The sequence below is a fragment of the Brachionichthys hirsutus genome, chromosome 14 (genome assembly GCF_040956055.1).
Source record: "Brachionichthys hirsutus isolate HB-005 chromosome 14, CSIRO-AGI_Bhir_v1, whole genome shotgun sequence".
Taxonomy (NCBI): domain Eukaryota; kingdom Metazoa; phylum Chordata; class Actinopteri; order Lophiiformes; family Brachionichthyidae; genus Brachionichthys; species Brachionichthys hirsutus.
The window spans coordinates 4,770,108-4,794,419 of record NC_090910.1 but is presented as its reverse complement, the minus strand read 5'-3'; the positions used below and the strand labels follow the sequence as shown (position 1 = coordinate 4,794,419).

Here is a 24,312-nt window from a genome sequence, read left to right as displayed (position 1 = left end):
CCAGATGATGAGTCTTAATCATCATTCCTGATCTAGTTAAACTTTGAATGTAGGACGATGACTTCCGACACTAAAATGTGAACAGCATGTTAGTATATCTGCATTTTATTATAGTAGACCAGAAACCGGTAGAGACGCATGGTGCTATTAGCATTAATAGCGATGTCAGTTATGTTGCTCCTGTAATTGAATATAATGAAATAGCAACTTAGATTGTTTTGTAAAATTATCTAAGTGAAGTTGCCTTTATATGTGTTGTACAATAATTATTAGGCTACTTTCATTGGAGTGAATCTTTTTACCTCCCCCCTTGCCTCCCATTGGTGTATGGTTATCATTGGATTGTTGTCGACACCCTCCCCTTGTCACAAAACTGACACTGAAACAATATTTCACAACACTGACTGTGAAGTCGGGGATCTAAGGTAATGATGAAGAAGTCTGTGTTTGTTAGTGACATGAAATTTAATTTATTTCTTAAGAGTGATTGTTCTCTGAAAGGTGATGAAGTCTTGAATGCATAACAATTATTCTGATGTTTTTATCACATTTTATGACATATATGTAATGCAATATCGTGTTGTATTGTATACATTTACATGGTAACTTCTTTTTTAAACATAATTGCTAAATTGCATTCAGCTATAGAAGATAAAATCCTGATTCATTTTGAAGGACACTGTGTTTCAGTTACTTTAATTCAAACTACAGCCATTGATTACAGGCTATCGAGGTATATTCTAACATATTTAGACAGGCTCCTGTTATTTCTTGCTCCTCTTGTCTGAAGTGAGCGCAGATGGCGTTGACTTTGGCAGACCGAGCCATTGGGGCCATAATTGGGGCAGCAGTGGCAGATGCAGCTGGTAAGATAAAACAGAATAATAATTTAGTTTTCCTAATTAGTTACGATTTAATATTTGCTTTATAAATAATACGAAATATACAAAAGCTTTATAGGGCATTTTAAATGCTTTACAGGACATTTTACGCATTTCACCACATGATAGCAAGTGGCTTACTGTTTTGTTAAGTGTTACAGAAAGCATTATCCTTAAGCTACATCTGGACAGGCTGATAAACAATGGGGGTGGTAACTTAGCTCTGTCAGCTATGTTGCGTTCACACATGGTGAAGTTATCCAAGTTTTAGCTGCAGCTCCACCAAATATCCAAAAGCACTGTTGTACTTGTCCTTTGTAAAACACTCCATGCTGGTGCATTGTTAGCTGCTGTTTTGTCATTGGTTAACATATAAAGTCAAAACATCTACTTCCCTTTTCATGCTATCTAATATCGACAGACTGCATGTAGGCCATATCACACACAAAAACAAAACGTGTGTGCGCATGTGTGTGTGTTCCCCACCCGCACAGCTCAGCCCATGCACTGGATCTACAATCCAGGCAGGCTGAAGGAAACTCTCTCCGATCTGGAGCCCTGTCCTGAGTTTCGCCCTCAGTCAGCGAATCCATTTTACCGCAGAGTTACGGGCGAGCAGACCTGCTATGGAGATCAGGCCTACATCCTACTGGAGTCACTAAACCAGTGTGGAGGTATTAACTAGGTGTCACATTTACCAGTTTAATTTAGTTACTACTCGACTCTAATAAGTCTACATTTCTAATCAATCCTGCTGTTATTCTAGGTCAGGAGAATCATTCACTAAAGATCTTTGTCATCACGAAAACAAGAATAACAGGATTGTGCACTGTTCATTCATTCATTCATCCAAATTATGATCTTCTTTGTCTTCAGCCAATTATCTGAAATACGGATCGTGGTTTATTCCGAGGCCTATCTCAGTTGATTTTCGGGCCAGAGGCGGACTACGCCCTGGACGAGTTGACAGCAGAGATGTTCGCTGTCTGTCTGAAAAATACGTCTGAACACGCAGGAGCTGATATGCTTAACTCAGCAATAAGAGTGGAAGCAGGAGTCGTGGCTTTCGACCAGAGAGTGCAATTATATGTCCAGTTATTTTCCACACGGAAACAGACTCACTTTATTTTTGATTTTCTTAAGGCGCTGTGGCGATGTTTTATTTTACTCATCAGAGCTCGGCCAACTATTTTTCCATTCTATTGTTGAGCTAAAATAACAACAATCTATTTATTTAACACAGACCTGAGAATGCATCAATATTCTCAATTAACCTGGACAATAATATATAACCTATTTATGCTAAGATGTAACTTCATCAGGCATTTAAGAAACACAGCTAGCAGTGTTCTCAAGTTACTGTTGTGAAAAAAGTCAACAAGTTCATGAGTTTATTTCCCAAAATACCAATAAGGGAACAGTTGCTTTATAAAAAAAACTGTATTAGATGTATTGATGCTCTGTCCTTGGATTTAATAAACAGATAATATATAAGAGTTATACATTGCTCTGAAAATCTTAAAAGCAACATAAAAAATGTATGTTATCTAAAGACACAATATGCTATGTATTGTCAGACGTTAATGTGGAAGACTTGACGAAGAGCATCTACAAGTTCTTTGGGCCAGGAACAGCGTACGACCTACCTCTGAACGACCCTTACAGGAAGACGGGAGGTAATCTACCAACTTTATAACACTATAATATGTTGATGTCCATGTATCAATCAGCAGCTTAATAGTCTCAAAAGCAAACAGGAGCCTCTGCTAATGTCTGATAACACTCCACGGCTCGTTTTTCCCACCCTCCTGAGTGGGAATTCCCTCTCCATAAAAATATTCCATGCAGACTTCCTTGTTTTTGGTTGGTGTTAGATATCTGCTGTGCTGTCACTGCCAGGAATGGATGTTCAGTGCTGCTGTTAATCACTATAATAACACAGCTCACACTTGAGTGCAGCGATGACTGTGAACCATCATCCTGCAGTCATGCTCATTATGACAAGCAAATAAAATAGCTCCACCAAGCATCAACAGAAAACACAAGAACTGGTTCCACTCATCTCTGCCTATCTGTTCTACGAAACAAATTGCAAAATTCATGCAATATGTTTCACACTTGCAAGTGTGAAACATATTGCATGAATTTTGTTCCTATTTTAAATACGTTTTTTTGTTGCATTGGTCAGGTCCTAAAGCCGTCCTCCCTATTGACGGGCCATGGCGACACGCAAGCCTGAAAGCTTTCATTAGAAATGTGGATGCCGGCAAAGAAGCAACTGGTAAAGATTACAAATTATAGGTCTTTTCCGTTATTGTGCTTTTCTAATTCTGTGTGTGTGTTTTTGAGGCTGTGACGTGGACTGTCAGATTGATGGCGTCACCAAACTGGCCCCTGTGGTGGCCATGTTTGCTGGCCAGCCTGAGATGCTGGACAAGGTGGAGAAAGCCACACGGGTGACCCAGAACAACGACATGTGTGTGGCTGTGACGCTGGCTGCAGCAAGGTGAGAGGTATTCACGAGGAGGAGGATAACAGCCCCCGACAGTTTGTCTTCTTGTTTCAGAAGATATGGAAATTGTTTTTGTTGGGGTGGGGGCGGGATAAGAAAATAGTTATTGGTCAAAGTAATATTTTTTAAGTGGTTCATTTTCCAGATGGTCGCCATTTATATTCTATATAATTCCATCCTGATCTTTTTAATTATGACAGATTTCTCTCTATGACAAAACATGGTCAAAATAATTCTTATTAAATGTGTTATCTTGTTGCAAACTATCATCAAAGTGTATTCTGTGGTCTAATTTGGTTATTTTACACATTCCTTATGTGTGATACTTTGAGAACCACATTAATACGCATCTTAAAACACATCTAGAGGATATCATTAACCTTGGTGTGCCCCACTATGTAAGGTTTTTGGAGCATTTCATTCTAAACGGTCCAGACCCCGATGCTCTGGAGGCTGTTCTGGCTCAGATGATCGACCTGAAGAGGCAGAACCCACAGGAACTGGATCGGTTCGTCGTCGGTAAGGCTGCATGTAGCTTCAGAGCTTCGTCATTCTGACATTAAAAGGAGTAATTTAGCATTATGTTATGCCCAGTTAACATAATAGCATAATATATGGAGAGATATTGGGTTCATATGAACTGTGAGAGGAATAAAGCATTTTTCTCCAATAACTTTCTGCTAAAATGTGTCTCTTTTCTGCGAAATCAATTGGGAAGCACCTGCTAATGTGTACTCAAAAAATAGAATGAATGAGTCTGAAAACTCTGTAATTTAAACCAGACATTGTCGATGAAAGCAGCTGATTGTACAGTTTCGCTGTGAAATGTATGAAGTGGAACTACATTTTTTAGTCTTAATTCCTTTTTCATCCTTCCTTATATAGCAAACAAAAGGACGGGTTGCAAAGAAAAAAATGCTAATGGGAACATTTGGTTAAAACGGCACGTAAAATGTAACGTGGCGCAATAAAGCAGTAGCAGTTGTATTTCAAAATCAAACCATGATGTTGCAAATGTTGCAGCAATAGGATTTAGAGATTACACGAGACATTTCATCTGTCTTCCTGTATTTTGGCTGAAGCACATATTCACCAGGTGAAGGACAACCTAGGCAAGACATCCCAACAGCTCATACCTGCTGTGTTCAGCAACACATGAGGTAAGTTAGTCAGCAGCAGAAGGCTCCAGGTCTGTTGACTTGGCATGGCTTGTGTGGGCCCCCCCTGTCAGTGTATCCGTTAGTAGCCTCTGCAGCCTTTTGATCTCGTGACTCACACTCCCCCTCCGCCTCTTTATTCTTCCCCTTCCCACTGAGCCGAGCATCTCGGGTTTTGCAAAGCTAAAAGGTTGACATCCTTAATGTGCATGTGAGGAGATCTGCTTTTCAGATCTGTTCACATGTCTTTAGTATAGTTCCCGCAAAGTGAAAAAAATATATATTATATAATGTGATCGGAACTTTGGGAATTCCGTGCGAATTGCTGAACAGTTCTGTATAATTTAGAGATTTAAGATGCTAATAAATCTGGGTTGGTGCTTAGCTTTGCCAGATGCATTCCAGGGAGCGCTACATGGAGTCCTGAAGATGAACCGGCTGGATGAGGCCGTCAGGGACACCATGCGCTGCGGGGGATGCTCCTCCAGCCGGGCCTCCTTCATGGGAGCCTGTTTTGGGGCACAGGTACGATATCAATCCGTCCATTTTCTTGTAGATAAGACCTCAGTTGTCTTGTCTACAGCCACTTTATCCACCTTTTTACAGGAGTTGCCGGAGCCTATCCCAGCTGACTAGGAGGTGGGGTAGACAGATCGGGTTATGGACAAATCTTGATAAACTTTTCAGGAAATGTCGGGAATTTTACCCGGAAAAGTTGATTAAACTCTGGTGATGATCCTGGAATCTGCATCACTTTGAAATTTTTGTTAACCCCGGATGCGTCGCCATACGATACGAGTTCATTCGACTTTTATTCAACCCCTCTGTATGATCACCACAGTGTTTTAATTGTTTGCATATTCTCACTCTGTCTGCATGGATTTCCTCCTGAAGGTCCAACATATGCCAGTCAATGGGCATGAATGCTTTCATCTGTCCTGTTGATGCATTTTTAGACTGGACTCCAGGGAATCCCAGAATCGTGGAAGAAGAGGACACTCAGATATCCTCTGCTTTTAGAGCTGGCTGGAAAGATGATCCAAAAACGTCAACAATTATAGGCCTTGTACTTTGATTCTAGCCATTGTTATAGTACATTTGAAGATATTTTGCAATACTCTCAAGTTGCAGATGTGCTTTGGCAGGACAGTCTATGACAGTCACATTCAAAAGTCTTGTACTGAATGGAACTTGAATTTCATTTGCTCTGTCAAAGCTGCATCACACAAGAAAGTCAAAATCTGAGCATTATAGTATTGATTTAATGATAGTAAACATATTTATCCACAACAGCTAAGCATCGAGCATAATAAAGAACTTTTAGGGCGACCAACTTGTCCGTATTGTTCTACATTCATTATTATTTTATACAATGTTCACCATTTCAAATATCTATTCTCATGAAATATGCTTTGCCTTGATGTGAAAATGTTTTTGCAGAAGTTTCTCTTGTCCTTGAGTGCTTTCTGTTCCTGGTGAGAGAAAGAGCAGAGAGACACAGATTTACTGCTGAACGAGCCCGAGACTGCGACCCATTCCTCCCGTCCCGCAAAGGATTTATTCTGCCTTCCTAAAAGTGCTGACTTTTGTATTAACATGTTTCCGGCGCCCGCCCCATCAAGCTATCCAAGCATAACACAGAGCCAAAGCCTTAATATCTTTGACATAGTGTGGTTATTAAAAAAAAAAAGTGGTGCGCAAGCTACAGTTGCAGTCGATTATCTGTCTTACAGCTTATACTTACTGAAAATAATAAACCGTTTGAGCTTGAGTGAATGAAGACACCTTTGGGCCATTGCTTGTGTAAAAAAGGTTCAAGCTGACGGTGTGTCGCCTGTAGAGAGGAAGCCATTTGATTTGTCTCTATGGCAGACTTCCTCCCACACAACAGGTAGAAGGCTCCTCGTGATATAATTACCTCCAGACACAAAGAGTGTTTTTGTTGTTCAAAAAAAGCAGCTGACACTTTAGCAAGACATTTTCTGACATTACATGCCTATGTAATACAAGTATTCATCAGCCTACATTAAAAAGTCAAATGTTTCTGGTAAAATTAATTCATTTGAGTTTCCTGAGCATGGTATGCCATTACTGTATAAGGAAAAAGTGAAACTCTGATATAGGTTTGCTCCAAAGCACACAAAATGTTAAATGTAAGAGCAAGCCAAAATCGCCCTGTCTCCACCACAGCCTAAACAATTAGCATTTTAAATGCATTTATGATTTATTGAATAACATGAAGCTTGACAGCCCTCAGAGAGCGCAAACCTCCACTGAGGCAGCGCTGTTTCCCTGACTGTATTTCTCCCTGTTGCATGCCTTGCTTTTCTTCACAAATGTGTAATGGAGCTCACCTCCACAAGCGTCTGCTGCGCCCTGCTGGTAGAAGACCTACTCTTGCTCCATAAAACAGAGCAATATTTAGGCAAAAGGTTGATGCGAAAGCCTGAACAGCATCGCCTTGTCTTCGTTTTCCTTTGATTACCTAATTTGTAAATTTAAGTGGCTAGACTCAATAACCAATCGTGTCCTTCTAAAAACAGAAAGTGTGCTTCACAGGGTAGAAAGAATGAATTTGATGTTATTGTTTATATTAGAATTGTAAATATTTAAATTCATGTCTACTACACAAAATTATCCAAGGAAAAATCTTAGACCAGTTATGCAAAATACAGTATACCATTTATCACCTGTTTTCCGTGTCTAAATCCGGGAAGAACTGTTTAGAAATCTCAATGCAACACATTATAAATTGTTTGTTTTTACAGAGCCCCTGGCATCTGTCGTTCAGAGTAGAAACAAACAAATCAGATGTTAGCACTGTGCCAACCTGCACAGAGGTACGTTTATCACATGGTGTAATAATGTGTTGTGTGAAGAAGCACGACCCTTTAATTACGTCTCAATCCCCTGGTTTCTAACACAACAAAATGTTAAGTTGATTAAACAATTCCAAATTAAACTTGACAAAAAAAAAAACTTGCGCAGTACCAACGCGGCGCTTTGGAAAGCTTGGAACATGGAAAATAGTCACGACAAAGATGCGCATGCGCGACATTTCCCCGCAGCAGTCCAATCGGGCGGTGACGGTAATTATCTTGTCCGTTGCACCATCTTTGTCAGAACCAACAGCTGGGTGGAACTCCGACAACGAAAGTTGCCTCGATGACATTTTCTGTCGGGATGGCAGTTTGACTGCGAGAGAAGCTAGCCGTTGTGTTCAGCGTTAACTTTCGCCGCCGCCATGGATTTTAATGTCAAGCGCTTAGCCGCAGACGCCGGAACCTTTCTGAGCCGCGCAGTACAAGTAAGTTCGGCCCGTCTTGTTTGTTGTTTGATAGCCAACATTAGCTGCTAGCTTACTCTGTTAGCGTTAGCTCTACCGCCTAGCAGCTAACGCGTGCTAGCTATCCGAGTCAGCGATTAGCTCCACTTTTGTTCGCCCAGGGTTCCTGCGTGTCTTTCGAACAGAGCTCCCGACCGTTCAGAGTTAATGGCACCCAAAATAGTTCATCTGTTAAAACAAATGCATCAAGACAGGCCTCAGAAACCATTTCACAAGGTTGTCGTTGTTAATGTCGAGCTAGTTAACGCTACCGCATAAACTAGTCCGATGCTAGCATTAGCTGGAAACCCGCAACTAGTTTTGCGCGCTCTCTAAATAAATATTTCCCCCTTTTATTTCAGTTTACAGAAGAGAAATTGGGTCAAGCCGAGAAGACCGAGTTGGATGCCCATTTGGAGAACCTCTTGGTCAGAGCTGAGAACACCAAGTACTGGACGGAGAAGATCATGAAGCAGACGGAAGTCCTTCTGCAGCCCAACCCGAGTAAACACACGCTTTTGTTTTTGACACACACTCGACCGACAAACGTAATGTTCATGCATTCAGCCGTGTTTCAGGAGCAGGGGACCCGACTATCAAAGGTCTCAAACCCACACGTATGTCGATCTTGTGCCACTTTCCTCATCAGTTAATTTTTTTTAGAATGTTTTTATTATTGTCGTTCAAGGTACGAGTTTATCCGTCGGATCTACGAGATGCTGGTGATGTGGCTAGATTTGTTCTACTGGCTTACAACATCCCACAGATCAATTGAGTGTGATTTTCAGTCTCGATTCGTGTCAGTGTCCTACATGCCCCCCCCCCCTACATTAGGCTCCCTCGCTGTAGTCTTATGACTGTAATTAAGTTTTCATGTCGCTCACTGCAGACGCCCGGCTCGAGGAATTCGTGTACGAGAAACTGGAGAAAAAAGTCCCCACTCGAATGAACAACCACGAGTTGCTGGGTCAGTCCATGATCGACTCTGGAAATGAGCTTGGGCCTGGGACGGCCTACGGTAAGAGCTAAAGAGCTGCCAGATATAGTGGGGGCTGAAACCAACGTCCAGCCTCTGCTGAATCCGGGTCGACTTTCGTCACGGCTCGTATCCGTTTTATTTGTTTTGGGATTCATTTGGTCCATTCCTGTAGGTGGTTGTCAAACAGAATCATCCCTTACTAACGAGATGTTTGAAAGGTTCTTTGGAAAGCGTACATAATGTAGATTTTATTATTATTATCCTCTCTGGTGTAGTGTTACAAAAATGGCTAAAAACATTTTATGTTGAGCCCTCTGTATTATTGTAAGCGCTGGTATCACTATCTTTCATGGTAATTACACTTTCAGCCCCAAACTGTGGTCTCAGCCTTTTACTGCCTTTGTTGGGCAGCATTATTTTGTATTTACAGGTCTCTGATTCGCCCAGGCTTTTATTTTCTTAAGCCACGGTTTCATGTTGGTGAAGTTTTGTTCTTTCTGCACATTGCAGGGAATGCTATGGTGAAATGTGGCGAGACGGAGAAGCAGATTGGTGGAGCAGAGCGGGAGCTAATCCAGAGCGCCGCCATCAACTTCCTGACACCGTTCCGAAACTTTCTGGAGGGTGACTTCAAAACCATCTTGGTAAGTTAAACTCGGCGCTTCCCAAACTATATGTAACGACCCGTTGATACAACTGGCTGTAAAATGGGGATAAAGTTTAAACTATTTTATTATCACAGTAGTGGGAAATCAAAGTGAACTCTGGTTTAAAAGAGAATTAATTCTATGTTTTGAGCTTCAGTTCGTTTTGTTGATCTATTTGAAAAGCATATATAAACTGATTATCATTACTCTGATAAGATGCTTTCATTTGGTGCCAACGAGACGTTCACATAATGATCGGAAAGCTCTGCAATATGGTGCCTGAAGGACATGACACCTGCAACGTCTCAGTTTTTGTTTCAATCCAATTAAGATTTCTGATTAGTGTTAAAAAACAAAGTTAGCACCGACAGCTAAACGTAGATAAAACAGAGCTAAAAACAAAAAATCGACATTGATGAATTGAAATAATTAAGGTCGGTCGCAATTTGTGGTTTTCTGGGCTAGGTCCACGTCACTGCTTGGATTTATCACTATAAATGTTGGCCACATTTGCACAATGCTGGTGTGCAATGTTTTGAGTTGAGTCATCACCACAGTGGAAAAATAAATCATGTATGGTTTGTCACTGCAGTGATTTGGTCAGCGCAGCATTTCAGCTGCTAACGTTTAGCGTGGCATGAACATGCTTAACGGCTTTAGCTTCTCGGTGAGTTTTTGACTTGTGCTTGTGTTTTGTCTCCAGAAAGAACGGAAGCTACTGCAGGTCAAACGTCTGGATCTGGATGCGGCCAAAACGAGGCTAAAGAAAGCAAGGATGTCTGATGCTAGAGCTGCAGTAAGTGTACACACACACACACACACACACACACCATCACCAACCAACCAATCAATCACTGTCAGTAATTTGTATCCGATGTGTTTCAGTTAGTTCAGGTCTGATCTCCGAACGGGGGGTTTTGCTTTCTGTAAAATCGATCATTAGTTTCCTCTCAGAGGAAGAGGCGCTTCCTGGGGGTGCGTCCTGCTGTCCTGTGTGAAGTCACACACGTCGGGGGGCAGATTTCACAACGTGAAGCTGACCGTTCTGTTCTGTTCAGCTTTAGACTTCCCTTTTTCTTTAGAGAGAGTCATGTCTTTGCTTTTTCTTTGACATCTTGATCGATTATCGTTACCCTCGCCGAAGCGGAAGCGAGGGTATTGCAATTGGGTGCGTTTGTCTGTCTGTTTGTCAGTTTGTCTGTCCGAGCGCATAAGTCAAAAACTAGTAACCCAATCGACTTGAAAATTTTACACAAGCAAGGTTCTGTCCGTGGCTCGGTCCTCCCCGAGAATGGCGTTGATCCGGATCTGGATCCAGATTCTAGAATTATTTTTACATCTGGAATTGTGCCTGTGCTGTAAACTGCCACTTTAAGAGGGAGGGGCACGAATGGCATGATGGGAAAAAGAGTCCAGAAGGAGGCTTGTAGTACATTCCGGAGCAGCAAGCTAGAGCAGGTTTGGCCCCTCTGATCCGGAAGCCCCGTTTACTGTCTCACAAGATCCAACAGTCTATTGGAGGCGAGGGTCTGCAATCTCTGATTGTCTTTCTAGTTCTTCTTTGTTGTACCAGGACTCCATGATTTCTCTAGTACCCTTAAATGAATCGCACTCGGTGGCACAGGTGAAAGTTTAATGCCACAGATGTTTTAAAGAAGCTGCATGCAACATGTGAAGGAGAGTATTTAACACAGTGATGATGGGCAGGAATTAGTCGTGCAATTAAATGCAAAAAGCCCGTGCAGGAAATGGAATTCCTAAATTTCTGAGTTGTTAGATTTGGTTTCTGGGTTTATTCCAGCTGTGAAACAAAACAGGCCCGTTTGCCATTTAACATGTTGAATGCAGTTCATTTATTTACTGATCACGATCTGTGTCGTGTTGGGATTTCTGGCTGCACTCGCGCGTCGGGAAGCTGCAGATAGTTTAGTCTGAGGAGGACGTCTCTGGTGAGCTCAGCACCGCTCACTAGTCTAATATTCAGTAAATGGGTCGAGCCGTCTTTTCAGGGGGAACTTCAAAGTAAACACATTTGTTTAATTTTTATGAATTACAGCATTTTAAAGTTTTGAATATGTTAATACAGCAAAAATATCATTTAAAAGACAAAAATGGAAGATGGCATCAAAGTTATTGATTACCACACGTTGCCGTGGCGCTGCCTCTATATTTACGCTAATTCGAAGAGTTAAATGTCGGTTAAGTCAAGAATAATTATAATTATATATAACTGCTGCTCTACATTCCAAAGGCATTCTTCTCAGTTTGTCACGTTAAGTCTGATATTCTAGAAGTCGTAGCACAAAAACAACAAATACCTTCTGTAGCATGAATTTCATGCACAAATACAGGCGAAATAATTGAGCTGAGAATGAGATCATTTGATCTTTGGCTGTGTGAAGGGGAGTGCGGTCGCCGTCCCTTCCTCATCAGAGCGGCGTGTAAGATGTGCTGTCGGCTGTGGCTGCGCAGCAGCTGTAGTTCTAACTACTGTGTCGCTTGTTTTCAAAAACGCAAAGCAGCAGATGTGAGCAGAGGAAATGACAGAGGTGAGTGGAATGTTTGAGCCATCTTTGAATTACACGCACACACACACACACGCCCCCGTTAGCTGTGTGAGCAGCTGCTGTCGCTTTTTCTCCAGCTCCTCCCGAACACGGAATACGGTACCGACTTTGTGGAAATCCATGTAGACAAAGTAAATATTCTCGCTCGCCACACCTTTCTGTGTCTCTGATGTGAGCTGCACCGACCTGAGGACAGACGGGCCCATTGTTCCCAGCAGTCCCAGCTCGTGACCATATGTCTGTTAGACGTCTAACACGCTCAACAAACCGCTGTGCCTCTTCCTTCACGTACCGTTTCACAAAAATGTACAATGAATCCAGTTGTGTGTTTGTGTTCAGTTTTTCTTTTCTGCTACATTGGTGAAGATAAAAGGAAAAGTAGAGATGCTTTTCCTTTTATGCATTAAAGCTACTCGGTGGTTGACTGGCTGGTTCTTTTAGATATTTAGTTTTTTTTACTAACTGCTGGTTGTAACGAGCTTTAAATTATGAGACTTAAAATCATTTTAAAAATGCAGTATCCATAACATTGGATCAGATATCAGCAGGACATCGTGTTGTCTGTCTGACATCTTTCTTTTTTTTTTAACAAGACGTCCTTTGGCCAATGAAGAACTCTGACTGCTAGTATTTTATCGTTTCCCCAACGACTGCTGTTTGTCTTCGCAGTGATTTTGTCCCTAATAAATGTCTCCCATCCTCAGGCAGAGCAGGAGCTGAGGACGACCCAGAGTGAGTTTGATCGGCAGGCAGAGATCACCCGACTGCTGCTCGAGGGCGTCAGCAGCACGCATGTAAGGTCCTACTTCAGGCAGAATGGCTGGAGCGTGGTCCGGATCTGGAACGCCGCAGCTTAGATGGGACATGCGTAATAGATGTATCACAACACAAACGTGTTTAATCTGTTCTATATGTGGCTAGCCTACTGCCATGAAGGATTACCGTAATGCCATTATAGGTTAAATGAAAACGGGGAGAGTAGTAATCCTTGGGAAGGGGGGGGGAAAACTATATTTACGAGGATAAAATCCAAACTTGTGTTTTCTCCTGAGCGTCTGTCTCTTAAAAGTGATTGTAGGCTAACATTCCAGGTTTTTTTCCACATGTGCAGACTCCTCCCGCCTGCTGCACGTGTGAATGCTAGCGCTGCAGTACACGGGAAGAAAACGTTCTATAGGTTTTGAAAGCGGTAAAGATTTTTGCAGCGCTATTTGTCTGTCATCTTTGCGTTCGTCCTCAGGCCCACCACCTACGCTGTTTGGATGACTTTGTGGAGGCCCAGACGACTTACTACGCTCAGTGTTACCAGTACATGGTGGACCTCCAGAAGCAGCTGGGCAGGTGAGACGATGCCGCCGCCATGTGGCATCACGCCGTTTATGCCACCAGAGCAGCTTCTGGCTCGAGAAATTATTCTTTTAAAAATAAATAAAGAAGCCAATGTGGATTGGTTTTACCAAACTTTCTGTAGTCAAAAAGGAAATGGAGCGGATTCAAATGCATTTTAGATTTCTGTATCAGCTGGAAAGAGGAAGTGACACGTATAAAAGTCAACTCGGCTTGAAGTGAGCTTTACAGGGAACGACAACGCAGAAAACGGGCTTGAATCATTCACTGTGCTCCTTTGTCCCCATCAGTTTCCCCTCATCATTCTCCAACAACAACCAGTCCTCCGTGTCCGGCGGGGCCAGCATCTCTGTGCCCACCATCCCGGTGTCGGCGTCCCTGCCCAGCGTGTCCGCGGGTCACGGCGGCTCGACGGCATCGGGCGGATTCAGCGAACTGCGCAGCTCCAACGGCAGCCGCAAAGCCAGAGTGCTTTACGACTACGACGCTGCCAGCAGCAGCGAGCTGTCCCTTCTGGCCGATGAGGTTAGCTTCAAGTTAGCATCGGTCCATTTATGCCGTCAGGGTGACGTTAGAGCTGCTGTAGAGTTCGGCACCGGCTGCCCCCCCCTCCTTCACAAGCGTTTAGAATCAGGTGCTTCCTCCAATTTGTGTCTTTGAGAAAGGAAAGCTACAACTTCTACTGTCGCATGAATGACGCTGACACGGTGAACCTTCTTTTTTTTTTAAGTGTGACTTGATAACTTGACACAAACGCCGTCTGTCGTCCAGGTGATCGTTGTCAGCAGCGTCCCGGGAATGGACACCGACTGGCTGATGGGAGAGCGAGGCAACCAGCAGGGGAAAGTTCCAATCACTTACCTGGAGCTGCTCAACTGAGTCCTTCCGACGCTTTCCGCACTTTCTGTAACCCGTCAATGCTTTCATATTTATATTGTGTTGTCGGAACAGGCGTCACACTTTGTTTCATTCTTTCAGACTGACTTTTACTTCTATGAAAATGAGTCTTTTCTTTTAGCAGACTCGAGCTGGAATGAATAAATTGGAGTGAAGGGCAAAAGAAACGAACCAACTATTTGTTTGTATCCAACTGCAGAACGTTTTCTCAAACCTGCTTTCCCTACCTTTGTGCCAGAACATCTCCCAAACTTGAGTATTTGTTTACAACACGTATCTCAAAGGGCGACCGCAATGCTTTTGATGTGAGCTGTGTTTATTCTTTTTACAAGTAGTGATGCAGTAGACTTTTTTTTTTTATTACAGAAAAGCACTTCAGTTTGAGGTGGGGAGTGATGCTGAGTATTTGAAAGTCTTATTTTATAAAATCTTAACTGCGATATGAATGTTCCAATATGACCGTACCACGTGTGTGTGCCAGTTTGATTCACAGGCGCCTTACTGGACAGCGGGTTCCTTTATTTCGAGTGAGTCATATTAAGAGCAGATACAATGTGAATCAGTCTTTAACATTGGGGGTTTTTTTACCGTTACACCTGCAGTATTGAGTCTCCTTTTTTTGTGTGTGTGTTGAGCCCTAAGTTATTGGCATTGAAATCCCAGCAAAAGTGTGTCCACTAAAACACAGCACAGTTATCTTTGATTAAATTATTGATGTATCCTTTATTAATTATTGGACTATTTCTGTCACTGGTGTTAACTTTAAAAAGCGTAAAAAAAATTACCTACTTTTGATCAAACCTACATTTCAATTCTGTGGGGGGGCCTTGTTGCATTCTGGGAGGTTAATGTATATTACACAACTGATTTTATTGTAACTGATAAAACATGCAGTTTTAAAGTAAATATATTATGTGATGCATTAAAATAAAATGTAGCATCTTTATTTTGCATTTTATTGACCCACTTCTGGAATTATGGAAGGACTCTTTTTATTTGTGATTCTTGGTTGAGCCACTAGAGGGCAGAACAGGCAACATGAGAGAGTAATGTGTTTTGCTCTTGGCTGTCCACTATCTTGTTTGCAAAAACAAACTGGGAGAGTTGAGAAACAGGCTCGATTCCTTCCCTCTGTTTAACAAGGGCTGCCTTTTTGATATCTAGATGTTACCTAAATTAGAACTCGTCTGTCGGCCACAGGAAACCGATTACCCTGGAATGTCTTCTTTTGACTTCTTGATAATTTTTCTAATTGCTCGGAATAACAAAATGTTAGAGCCGTGTTTGGCACCAAAATACTGTTTTGAGCACAAAGAAAAGAGTCCCTTCGCTCCAGTGTTATTTTTGGCTCTAGTCTGACCCTTTCCCCTTCCAGCTTCCAGTGCTGCAGCAGCAACGGAAACATCCAAATCTCCAAATATTAACTCACTCACACCGACAGTAGAATTAAATACGGCTCCCTTCTCTCCGTGGTTTTATAAAATAAGTTAGTTAAACCTCAGTTGAAATTTCAGTTCTTGACTTGCAATCCCTTTTTATCAGGCTTCAGTTAATGCTTCCTGTCTAAACAATTAGTCGGAAGCATATTGTCCTGTCATAAGAGCGGGAAGGCTTAGTAAGAGGAAGTCTTGTAAGCTGACTGTTAACTTTATGTCGCTGCCTATAAGCCAGCTTTGGAACCATGTCTTCATTTTCCATTATCGGTTTAATTATAGGAGGCATTGATCTCTAGCCATTGATAGTAGTAGCGTGAATTGCCACCTAAGAAAAGAGCTTTAATCAGTGTAATGTCAAAATGTAAACTCTAAAGTCCTATAAACTATTTTATATATAACCTATGCGACTATAATTAGTCGCAGCAACAATATTATGTGCTCTAAAACCCAGGTCTCAGTCTTTAAATATAAAAAAAGTAAAATCTCTCCATCTCGAAATTAAAAACATCTAGTTTGATAAACTTATCCTTAAAGGAACAGTTCACCCCAAAAAGGAAATATAAAGTTATTTTGCGCTGCCACCAACGCTGATAAAACATTAGCTTTAATTTCTTAGTCTGTAAGAAAATGTGCAGCTTTTTCTTGAACAGTTGGAGAAGATGGGGACTTTAAAATATATAAATTGTATTAAAAAAAGCACAATTTCCCAAACTGGTTTACATACAACATTATACACATAGTTTAAGATGAAAGCTGCACTCTGGCTTCACAACTAAAAGCGCTAACGCGAAGGAGGCTGTTGGATCCAGTGTGTGCGTGTGAGCCGAGCTCACTATCTCTGGCTGATCTAGTGGTGCACGTTCCTGCCGTGATGCTCCTGCAACACCCTCAGAGGGGGTGGATTCAGTGCATTTAGCCGACACGCAAAAGATTTCATCTTTCTTTTTCATTTTATTTTAATGCAAATTCTTTCATCAATTGGGACTCTTGCAGATTTGGAGACAGACACAAATACTAACAAATATTTGGTTTGTACTTGTATTTGCATTGGCTTGACCATCCGCTGTCCTCTGGCCTCCAACTCATCTGACAGCTTGAAATCAATTTCCACTCCTGCATTCTCCTCACCCATCTGTGAGAACCCGCAACCACATGTTTGAAAGAGAAAGAGATACAGTTCTCTCCTTCACCTCTCCCCATATACGGTAGTATGTACTATATGGGGAGAGGTGAATGAGAGAACTGTCGTGTTTCTCTTTCTCTTTCAAACATGTGGTATAGTATGTACTATATGGGGGGAGGTGTCCCTGAACGCCACTAAATGCGTCTTCTGCAGTTATAGTTAGTGCATTTAAACACAGCAGGAGCCACAGTTCTAAAGGTTTGGATGTCGTGTTGTCTGAACGTTCTCGAACTCGTCTTCTGACTCCTGATCTAATATCACTGAGTACCGGAAACCTGGTCCCCAATCTGAGATCAGTGGAAAATTGTGTTCTGCAAATGATGTCTTTTCCTGGTGCGATCAGGAACCGCACCGCTCCAGGGCCACTTCTCGCTTCCGCTGATATATTTATTTCATATTGGCCGTTTTGACTTTCGTGATAAAAGTTGTTTTAATCCTCAAACATCACATTTTCTTGCAGCTTTTCTTTAAAGCTTGTTCTAGGTTAAATCAAAATGACTTCATGCTAGAGATACTCAAATGCTCAAGTGACCCAACAGTTTCTCTTCTGCTTCCCCAAGTTGCCGGCATTTCTTCGTGACTCACACGTATGCTTTGGACCAATCCTCTCTTTCACATAGAAACATTATATTCTAAAACACTCGTGAAATCCGAATGTTTAGAGGTTCTAACAAGGCTTCGCTGGAGTTTCTCTTTTTATGTTCCAACCGCCAATACCCTGAGCATCACCACAGCGGTATTCTGGTTACCTTCTGGTTACCTTCTGGTTAGGCCTCCAGCACTCGGCTGCACACTGATCAGCCTGCCTTCTAACCCCTGAGCAGCAAAGTGCATGCCTGGAGTGGCCTTGCCACTCAGTGCACATGCTCTGTCTTATGACCTCGACCAACAAAGGCTGGAGGACGACTGCAAAGATGCCAACAGATTTATTAATTTATATAAAATTGTATGTAGGAATGAATATTAGATGGAGATCTGGATCCCTTTCTCTCTCTCTCTCTATCTCTTCCTTCCATTTAATGATAAAGATTAGCATTTTTTTCTTTTCTTATTTACATTTTGACAATTGGAAATGTATTTTGATATTCAAGAAATTGATAAAAGGTGAATCAAAATTTAAAAAAAATCAAACTTGGCAGGGTTACTTCAGTTTGTTCAACCAGTATGTATATGTAAAAATATAATCCAGATCTGGGGGTCCGAGTACGTCAACAGAGGGGGGGCAATAATATGAGGATAGATAGATAGATAGATTTTTTGAATGTTGTCTATTTGATGATGATGATGATTATTATTTTTATTAATATATCCATACAAATTTAGCTTGCCAGGGGCCCGATTCTACATTTCTACCGAGTGGATGGTAGAATAGACAGACAATCGATATTCGGCTCCAAACAAACACACTGGAATTTCATGTCAAGGATGCGTCTGTATCTCAGTGATGGGAAGGAAACCTCAAGCCCTTCCTCTCCGAGATACAGAACTGGGCAGTTGCTACACATCTTAGCAAAACAGGAAATTTCATGTTTCCTCTGCTGCTTATAGCATCAGCTTGCATCACACGACTTCTGCATTATGTTCACACAAACACATTCACAGTACCGCAACAACGCAGCCACAGTTTCACTCCAGGGACTCAGGTTTGGGTTTAAACCACACCTAAACAACACAGAAATGTGAAAAAGTAACCGTTGCATGCTTTAAAAACAATGTCTTTATGTGCATACATAGTGTTAGTATTGTGGGCAGTTTTACAATTAATTGAATGCATTTCCAACATATATTCAAGTACATTTCTCAATACATGTTTATGTTTTGTCCAGGGCTTATAAAGGATCAGTAAGATGTGGGCTTCAAACACCTCTTTTTGATAGATTTTTGTAGAATTTTGGGCTTGAAGGTGAGAAGGAAGATAATTGAAATGCCCGTTAATGAAAGAAAGGCAGGTACAAACAGCAGAATGTACCAGAAATACGATTCGCTGCTTTCATTCACCTCCACGCAGAAAAATGGCTGCAAATTCTGCAGTCTGTGCGTCGTTTGGAACAGATCGCATTCGATCTCGGACCGTTCCACCACATCCATTGTCTTTGTTGCCTCGAATGTCCTGAACCATTCTGTTTGGCAGCAGTTGAAGGGATTTCCTGTGAGGAAAACTGTGCTCAGTTTGGGGGCTAACGCGTGTGCCTGGTCTGAGGGAATAGTGGACAGCCTGTTGTCCCTCAAATCAAGAACTTTTAGGTCAAGAGTCAGAAGTGAAGGGGGAAGATGGGAAAGCGAGTTTCCTGAAACGATTAAAGACCTCAGACTCAGGAAACGGGAGAAGTCAAAGTCTTGTATGTGTGTGTTTCCCAAACCCAGATGTTGCAATGTTGTGCTCAGACTTTGTATTGACTCCTGGGCAATGAGTCCAGGATTGTTGGACAGTTCCAGGTGTGTTAGGGGCAACCCAGAGAATGCAGACGATGGCATTAGTTTAAGATTGCATCCGTTAAGGTAGAGTTGCCTTAAGGATGCAATGTTTTTCCAATCCACACAAGGCGACATAGAGCCTGTACCGGTCTCAGCTTCCTCAGGAAGGCAAATGTCAATGCTGTTATAGCTGAGATCCAGTGACCTGAGGCTTGACAACGAAAATAAGAATCCAGAAGGTACCGACTCTAGATTATTTAGGCTCAGGTTAAGGTATGTCAGATTGCCTAGAGAGTTCGTCGTACCTTCATCAGCTACGATCTCGTTCAGCCTGTTGTTGCTGACGTCCAACTGGTACAAGCTGCCAGAGAACTGTTCAGAAGACACATTTAAGGTTTGCAGACAGTTTGTGGACATCTGGAGTCTGGACAAGGCGGGCATTTTCTGGATGAATCCCTGAGGGAAATACTCCACCTGGTTTCCTCTTAAATCCAAAACGTCCACAGAGGAGACGTCGCCATGAAGGCTCTCGTCCCACAGTCGAGACGTCACATTGTCCATGTACTTGTTCATATTATAGAACTCCACAGTTGAAGACGAGTTCGGGGCTGTAGTATTGCCTGACAAGTGTTCATAGAAATTGATTTTGTTATGAGACAGATAAAGATTTGTCAAGCGGCTGCGGGATGGCAAGAAAGGAAAGAAGAGCAGCTGATTGTCGGACAGATCAAGCGTCTCCAGGTGGAACGTGTCATTAAGGTCTTGTCTGGAGATGAACCACTCGATGAAGTTGTGGCTGGCATTGAGCACCACCAGCTGGGTCATGTCGAAATCAGTCAGGCAAGGCAGGTAGTTGAAGGCCAAGTCGAGCCGCTGGAGCTTGGGATTGCTGTTGAAGGCCCCGTCAATCTCGAAGATGATGTTTCTCTGCAGGTGGAGCTCCTTGAGTTGGGACAGATCCCTGAACGAAGTCTCGTCGAGTCTCTGCAAGAGATTTCCCGACAGATTTAGATGCTCCACTGCTGTCAGATTTTGGAGAAGGGCGGCGGTCATTTCCTCATCGAACCTATTCTCGGAGAGATCCAGAACTCTGAGCCTTGGTACCGTCTTCAACGCAAGACTGGTTTCCTGGTAGTCAATATGAAGGTGGTTATTTGCTAAATTGAGGCTTTCCAGCAGTTTTGAGTCTTGAAAAGTGTCTGAATGCAATTTCTCCAAACTATTGCACGCTACGCTCAGGGTTTTTAAAGATGGGTAACTGAGAGAGTAGTCCTGGAGTGCTCCAATGGAATTGTAGTTGAGTTGAAGCTCCTCTATGTCGTGGGGCAGTCCTGCAGGCACAGATGTGACCTTGGCATTGTTGCACAGGGCCGTTCTTTCCACCTGCAAGGAAAACAATAGGCCATAGATTTAGAAGGGAATTAATGGGGACACGTATAGGGTCAGATCTGCATAAGTATTTAGTCCCCGTGTACTGAGTGCTCGTCATAACAGGACAGCGTCGTCCCTCAAACCATTTCATCAAATTTACAGTAAGATTATTTACTTCTCTAAGAGAAGCCTTGTCTTCTTAGGTTTTAGCAGTGCTGGTGGAAACGCTTCAGGGTCAGTTGGTCCAGCAGTTTGAGATAGATAGAAAGAAAGACACTTTACTGATCCCAAGGGGAAAAAAAACAATATTTTTCTTAATTATAGTGATTGTGGAATTTTTAAATTTACTGTATTTTCAATTCCAAATACAGTAGTGAAAATCAGACATTGATTAAGCTGATGTTTAAAAGTTCTTGTTTTGTTGTTATGATCCAGATGACAGTTTGCTGGAAATATATATATTTAGCTGCTCAATGCTAACAAGTCTCCTACTGATTTAGAAATACATATAGATGAATATGATTATTTCCTGATTCTTATTGCAGCCTTTGATCTGATGAGGCGGGCAAATTCTAAGACGGAACGTAGATCGCTGAGAGATAACATTTAATATTAAATAAAGTGTAATCAAACTTTGGTTGATAGTCATCATCACTTCCCGTTTGCTTTCATGTGTGTAAACACATAATATCCCGCAAAATGTTCATATGAGTTTTGCTCATGCTTCCAGATCATCTGATATGCATCATCAGACAGAATGCAATAGTAAAAAAAAAAATCCTGTATCTCCCTCGATCATCTAGAAGGTTCCTTATAATTGCAATTACATTTTTAAATGTTTACCAAACCAACACAGAAAGTGTTCTGTGTGTTAAATCATATATTTTATACATGCACACATATTTGCATGTTTAATTCAAAGAGAGCCCTCTTACCAGCTGGCATTGGCTGTGTTGTGGATGACTTGAAGCTGGTGTCAGTATTCTCCAAATGGACAACAGGCAAAGCAGGATGGAAGTGAGTTGGTGGACTGGCATTTTAACATCCTCACTGCTGGGAAAGAATGATAGATAATTAGAATGATTATAATTAATAGACACAGATGATTTATAGACATCGGCAATAAGCCATAATCAATGGTTTACAATGATTGTATTTTTATTTTTTATGTTTTTTGTAAATTCCAGAGAAGTGGACATGACAGAAGGTTCCAATAAAATAGATTGTGGGAAAATTGAAGATACATAATAATGGGAATTTCTTTTTATATTTTGGCCACTTTCACAGTCTGATGCAAAGGACTCATTTCTGCTCAGTAGTATATTTTTTTCCTGAGAAGAATTGATAACATTTCCAGTATTTTAGCACAAACCACCCTGTGACGCATGCTGACTCTTAGGGTTGTCGGTTCCATTCTGGTTTGCAGTCATGTATAATCTTTGCATTTTTGCAGCTTCAGTGAAATATCCTGTTTTTATTAATTTCTTTTACACTTGTTTTGAATGTAATTTACACAATTTTTTCATTTTTATTAATCACCTGGCTTTTATCACCTTACCCTCCTTAAATTAATTTGGTGTGACCAAGTTGCATTACTGACATTTTAAAAAAAAATGTAAAACAGTATTTAAACATATGGCGCGGAATAACAGCATTATGTTACATCAGGACAGCACAAAACTGGAGCAACTGGTGTCATTCATCATCATCATCATCATAATAATAATAAAAATAAAATATCTGGTGCGTTTCTATCATGCAAAATCATTATGCTGGTTTTTACAACTTGAGATTTTAATAGTTGACAACCTATAAATCAGCAGATATTATTCAAGCGGGTGATATTTATAATATCATTTGTGTAAATCGTATGCAATACTGAATCCAGATCAACTGCATGCAATATATATATATATATATATTATGTGCTATAAATACGTAACTGGCCAATTCATCCTGAGAATTGTTGTTTCAAGCCAACATTTCTTTTAACTGGACTTTACACGGTGATCCATGAGCTTTGCACGTCAAACACACTCAAAGACAACATCAGTTTAAATGGCATCCCTTTCATTTCCGACAGAAGTGAGCAGCTTGTTTCTTTTAGCAGCTGTGTGTACAGTGCATTATTAGGCTGGTACAGAAGGCATTTACTTACGCGGGGGGTTAGGTGTGGATTTCCCAAGCCCCGTACGGTTGATACCCAGACCATATCGCTGGTTGACTTGCTGTAGCAGAGTGTGCCTCCGACTCAAGCTCCTTTTTTTACTATGACTTCGCGGAAGCAGGCAGGCAACGGAAACCAAGTCACATGGACAAGCTGCAATCAGAATGAAGCTCTCAAGACCAGGGCCACACGGACCATGAGTACCCCCCTCCAGCACAGAAATGCTTTTTCTTGCAACACCACGTCAGTAAAGCTGCTGTTCAGATACATACGTTTGGCAACACAGCTGCCACCACAAAAACCCAACGACAACACACCCTTCACGACCTTCTGATCCGCCACCTTCTCGAAAGGAAACCACCCAACACACACACCCTTCCTGCCTTACGCTGAGCTTGTTACTTTTACAGCCAATACTAAAACACAGTTGATTCAGGGAATATAAAGAATTGTATATGTATTGAAGGATCACAGTGTTTTCCTGCCATTTACTATACATAATGTACATATGTGTAATTAATTGTCCTCTGGTCCAGGGAGTTGACAGTGATTGATGGATCACATATTTAACATAACATAACAACTTTGACCAGTTCCCTTCAACTTGTGTTTTACTCTTTCATTCTATGTGTTTTTCCATCTTTTTGTGAAACTACAGTTGTTAACATGTTTGTCTTTAAAATTCACAAACAAGTGCAAAATAGGGAATTAGGGCTCGGGAAGTGATTACACTGTCCTTCAAGTGCTGATTTGCCAGTGATCCCTTCCTGTTTTTGAATGGGACACTTATAGCTCTGAGTGTGCTGTAAGTTAGAATGGCCTTACAGGATGTTCTAGCAGTTGTTCAGATGGATTTGCTGAGTTCTATTACGCTTTAAATAATGTAACTGCCGTGTGTGTGGACAGATACAACGCATTTTTTTCTCTACCTTAGATATATTTGAGACCAGTATTACTATTCTCTGCACACGACAGTAATAGTTTTCATTCTTTATGTTCACTTTCCCTGCTGACCAGAGGTGGCGCCAGAACCTCATACCATTAGAACGTCACAAAAGAAAACATCTTTTCACACATTTCTGAAACAAAATAAATAATAAATACAAAGATTTTCCAGAAAGCTACAATTGTGCTCTAGATGTTGTCAGGCTCACCTACGAGGATTACTTAGTACTGTTGAGCATTGTGTCTACAATTTAATGCCGTTTGAGGTTTTTGGGAGTTGAACCGCAGTCCTCTTCAAATTTGAACAAGGTGTTTAAGGGAGTTGCTGCCCTCTTGTGAAATATTGATGAATAAATATAGGCTTCATATTCTTATGCGAGTGAATGATGAGGTACGGGAATCAGTCGAGAACCAACAGGGCTTTTTTTGGATTCTCAGACGATGCTTCTAACTTAGGAGTCTGGAATCAGTGTCCGGCTATTA

The 24,312-nt window shown here is 41.6% G+C and overlaps 3 protein-coding genes across 3 annotated transcripts; 2 read left to right on the top strand and 1 right to left on the bottom strand.

The window, feature by feature from the left end:
- The first annotated feature begins 389 nt into the window (after positions 1-389).
- LOC137903854 (crystallin J1B-like) lies at positions 390-6,161 on the top strand. Its single transcript, XM_068748016.1, has 10 exons — positions 390-425; positions 791-866; positions 1,376-1,555; positions 2,459-2,557; positions 3,070-3,162; positions 3,231-3,387; positions 3,797-3,912; positions 4,476-4,553; positions 4,936-5,075; positions 5,507-6,161. The coding sequence occupies exons 2-10, from the start codon at positions 800-802 to the stop codon at positions 5,609-5,611; spliced, it is 1,035 nt and encodes a 344-aa protein (XP_068604117.1). The 5' UTR covers positions 390-425; positions 791-799; the 3' UTR covers positions 5,612-6,161.
- Positions 6,162-7,701: 1,540 nt separating this feature from the next.
- Positions 7,702-15,245, top strand: sh3glb1a (SH3-domain GRB2-like endophilin B1a). The gene is made up of 9 exons (XM_068747780.1): positions 7,702-7,857; positions 8,238-8,379; positions 8,765-8,893; positions 9,365-9,498; positions 10,205-10,297; positions 12,773-12,862; positions 13,309-13,409; positions 13,706-13,940; positions 14,187-15,245. The coding sequence occupies exons 1-9, from the start codon at positions 7,795-7,797 to the stop codon at positions 14,292-14,294; spliced, it is 1,095 nt and encodes a 364-aa protein (XP_068603881.1). The 5' UTR covers positions 7,702-7,794; the 3' UTR covers positions 14,295-15,245.
- A 3,323-nt stretch (positions 15,246-18,568) lies between these two features.
- On the bottom strand, positions 18,569-21,754 carry nrros (negative regulator of reactive oxygen species). Its single transcript, XM_068748148.1, has 2 exons — positions 21,653-21,754; positions 18,569-20,729 (listed from the first exon to the last, which is right to left on the bottom strand). The coding sequence occupies exons 1-2, from the start codon at positions 21,752-21,754 to the stop codon at positions 18,771-18,773; spliced, it is 2,061 nt and encodes a 686-aa protein (XP_068604249.1). The 3' UTR covers positions 18,569-18,770.
- Positions 21,755-24,312: the final 2,558 nt, after the last annotated feature.

Bases quoted from the DNA above. Each gene is read 5' to 3' on its own strand.
- sh3glb1a (XM_068747780.1), top strand. From the start codon at position 7,795: ATGGATTTTAATGTCAAGCGCTTAGCCGCAGACGCCGGAACCTTTCTG. The intron at 13,410-13,705 runs GTGAGACGATGC...TGTCCCCATCAG, and splicing joins CTCCAGAAGCAGCTGGGCAG to TTTCCCCTCATCATTCTCCA. The intron at 13,941-14,186 runs GTTAGCTTCAAG...TCTGTCGTCCAG, and splicing joins TGTCCCTTCTGGCCGATGAG to GTGATCGTTGTCAGCAGCGT.
- nrros (XM_068748148.1), bottom strand. From the start codon at position 21,754: ATGCCAGTCCACCAACTCACTTCCATCCTGCTTTGCCTGTTGTCCATT. The intron at 20,730-21,652 runs GTAAGAGGGCTC...TTTTCCTTGCAG, and splicing joins AACACAGCCAATGCCAGCTG to GTGGAAAGAACGGCCCTGTG.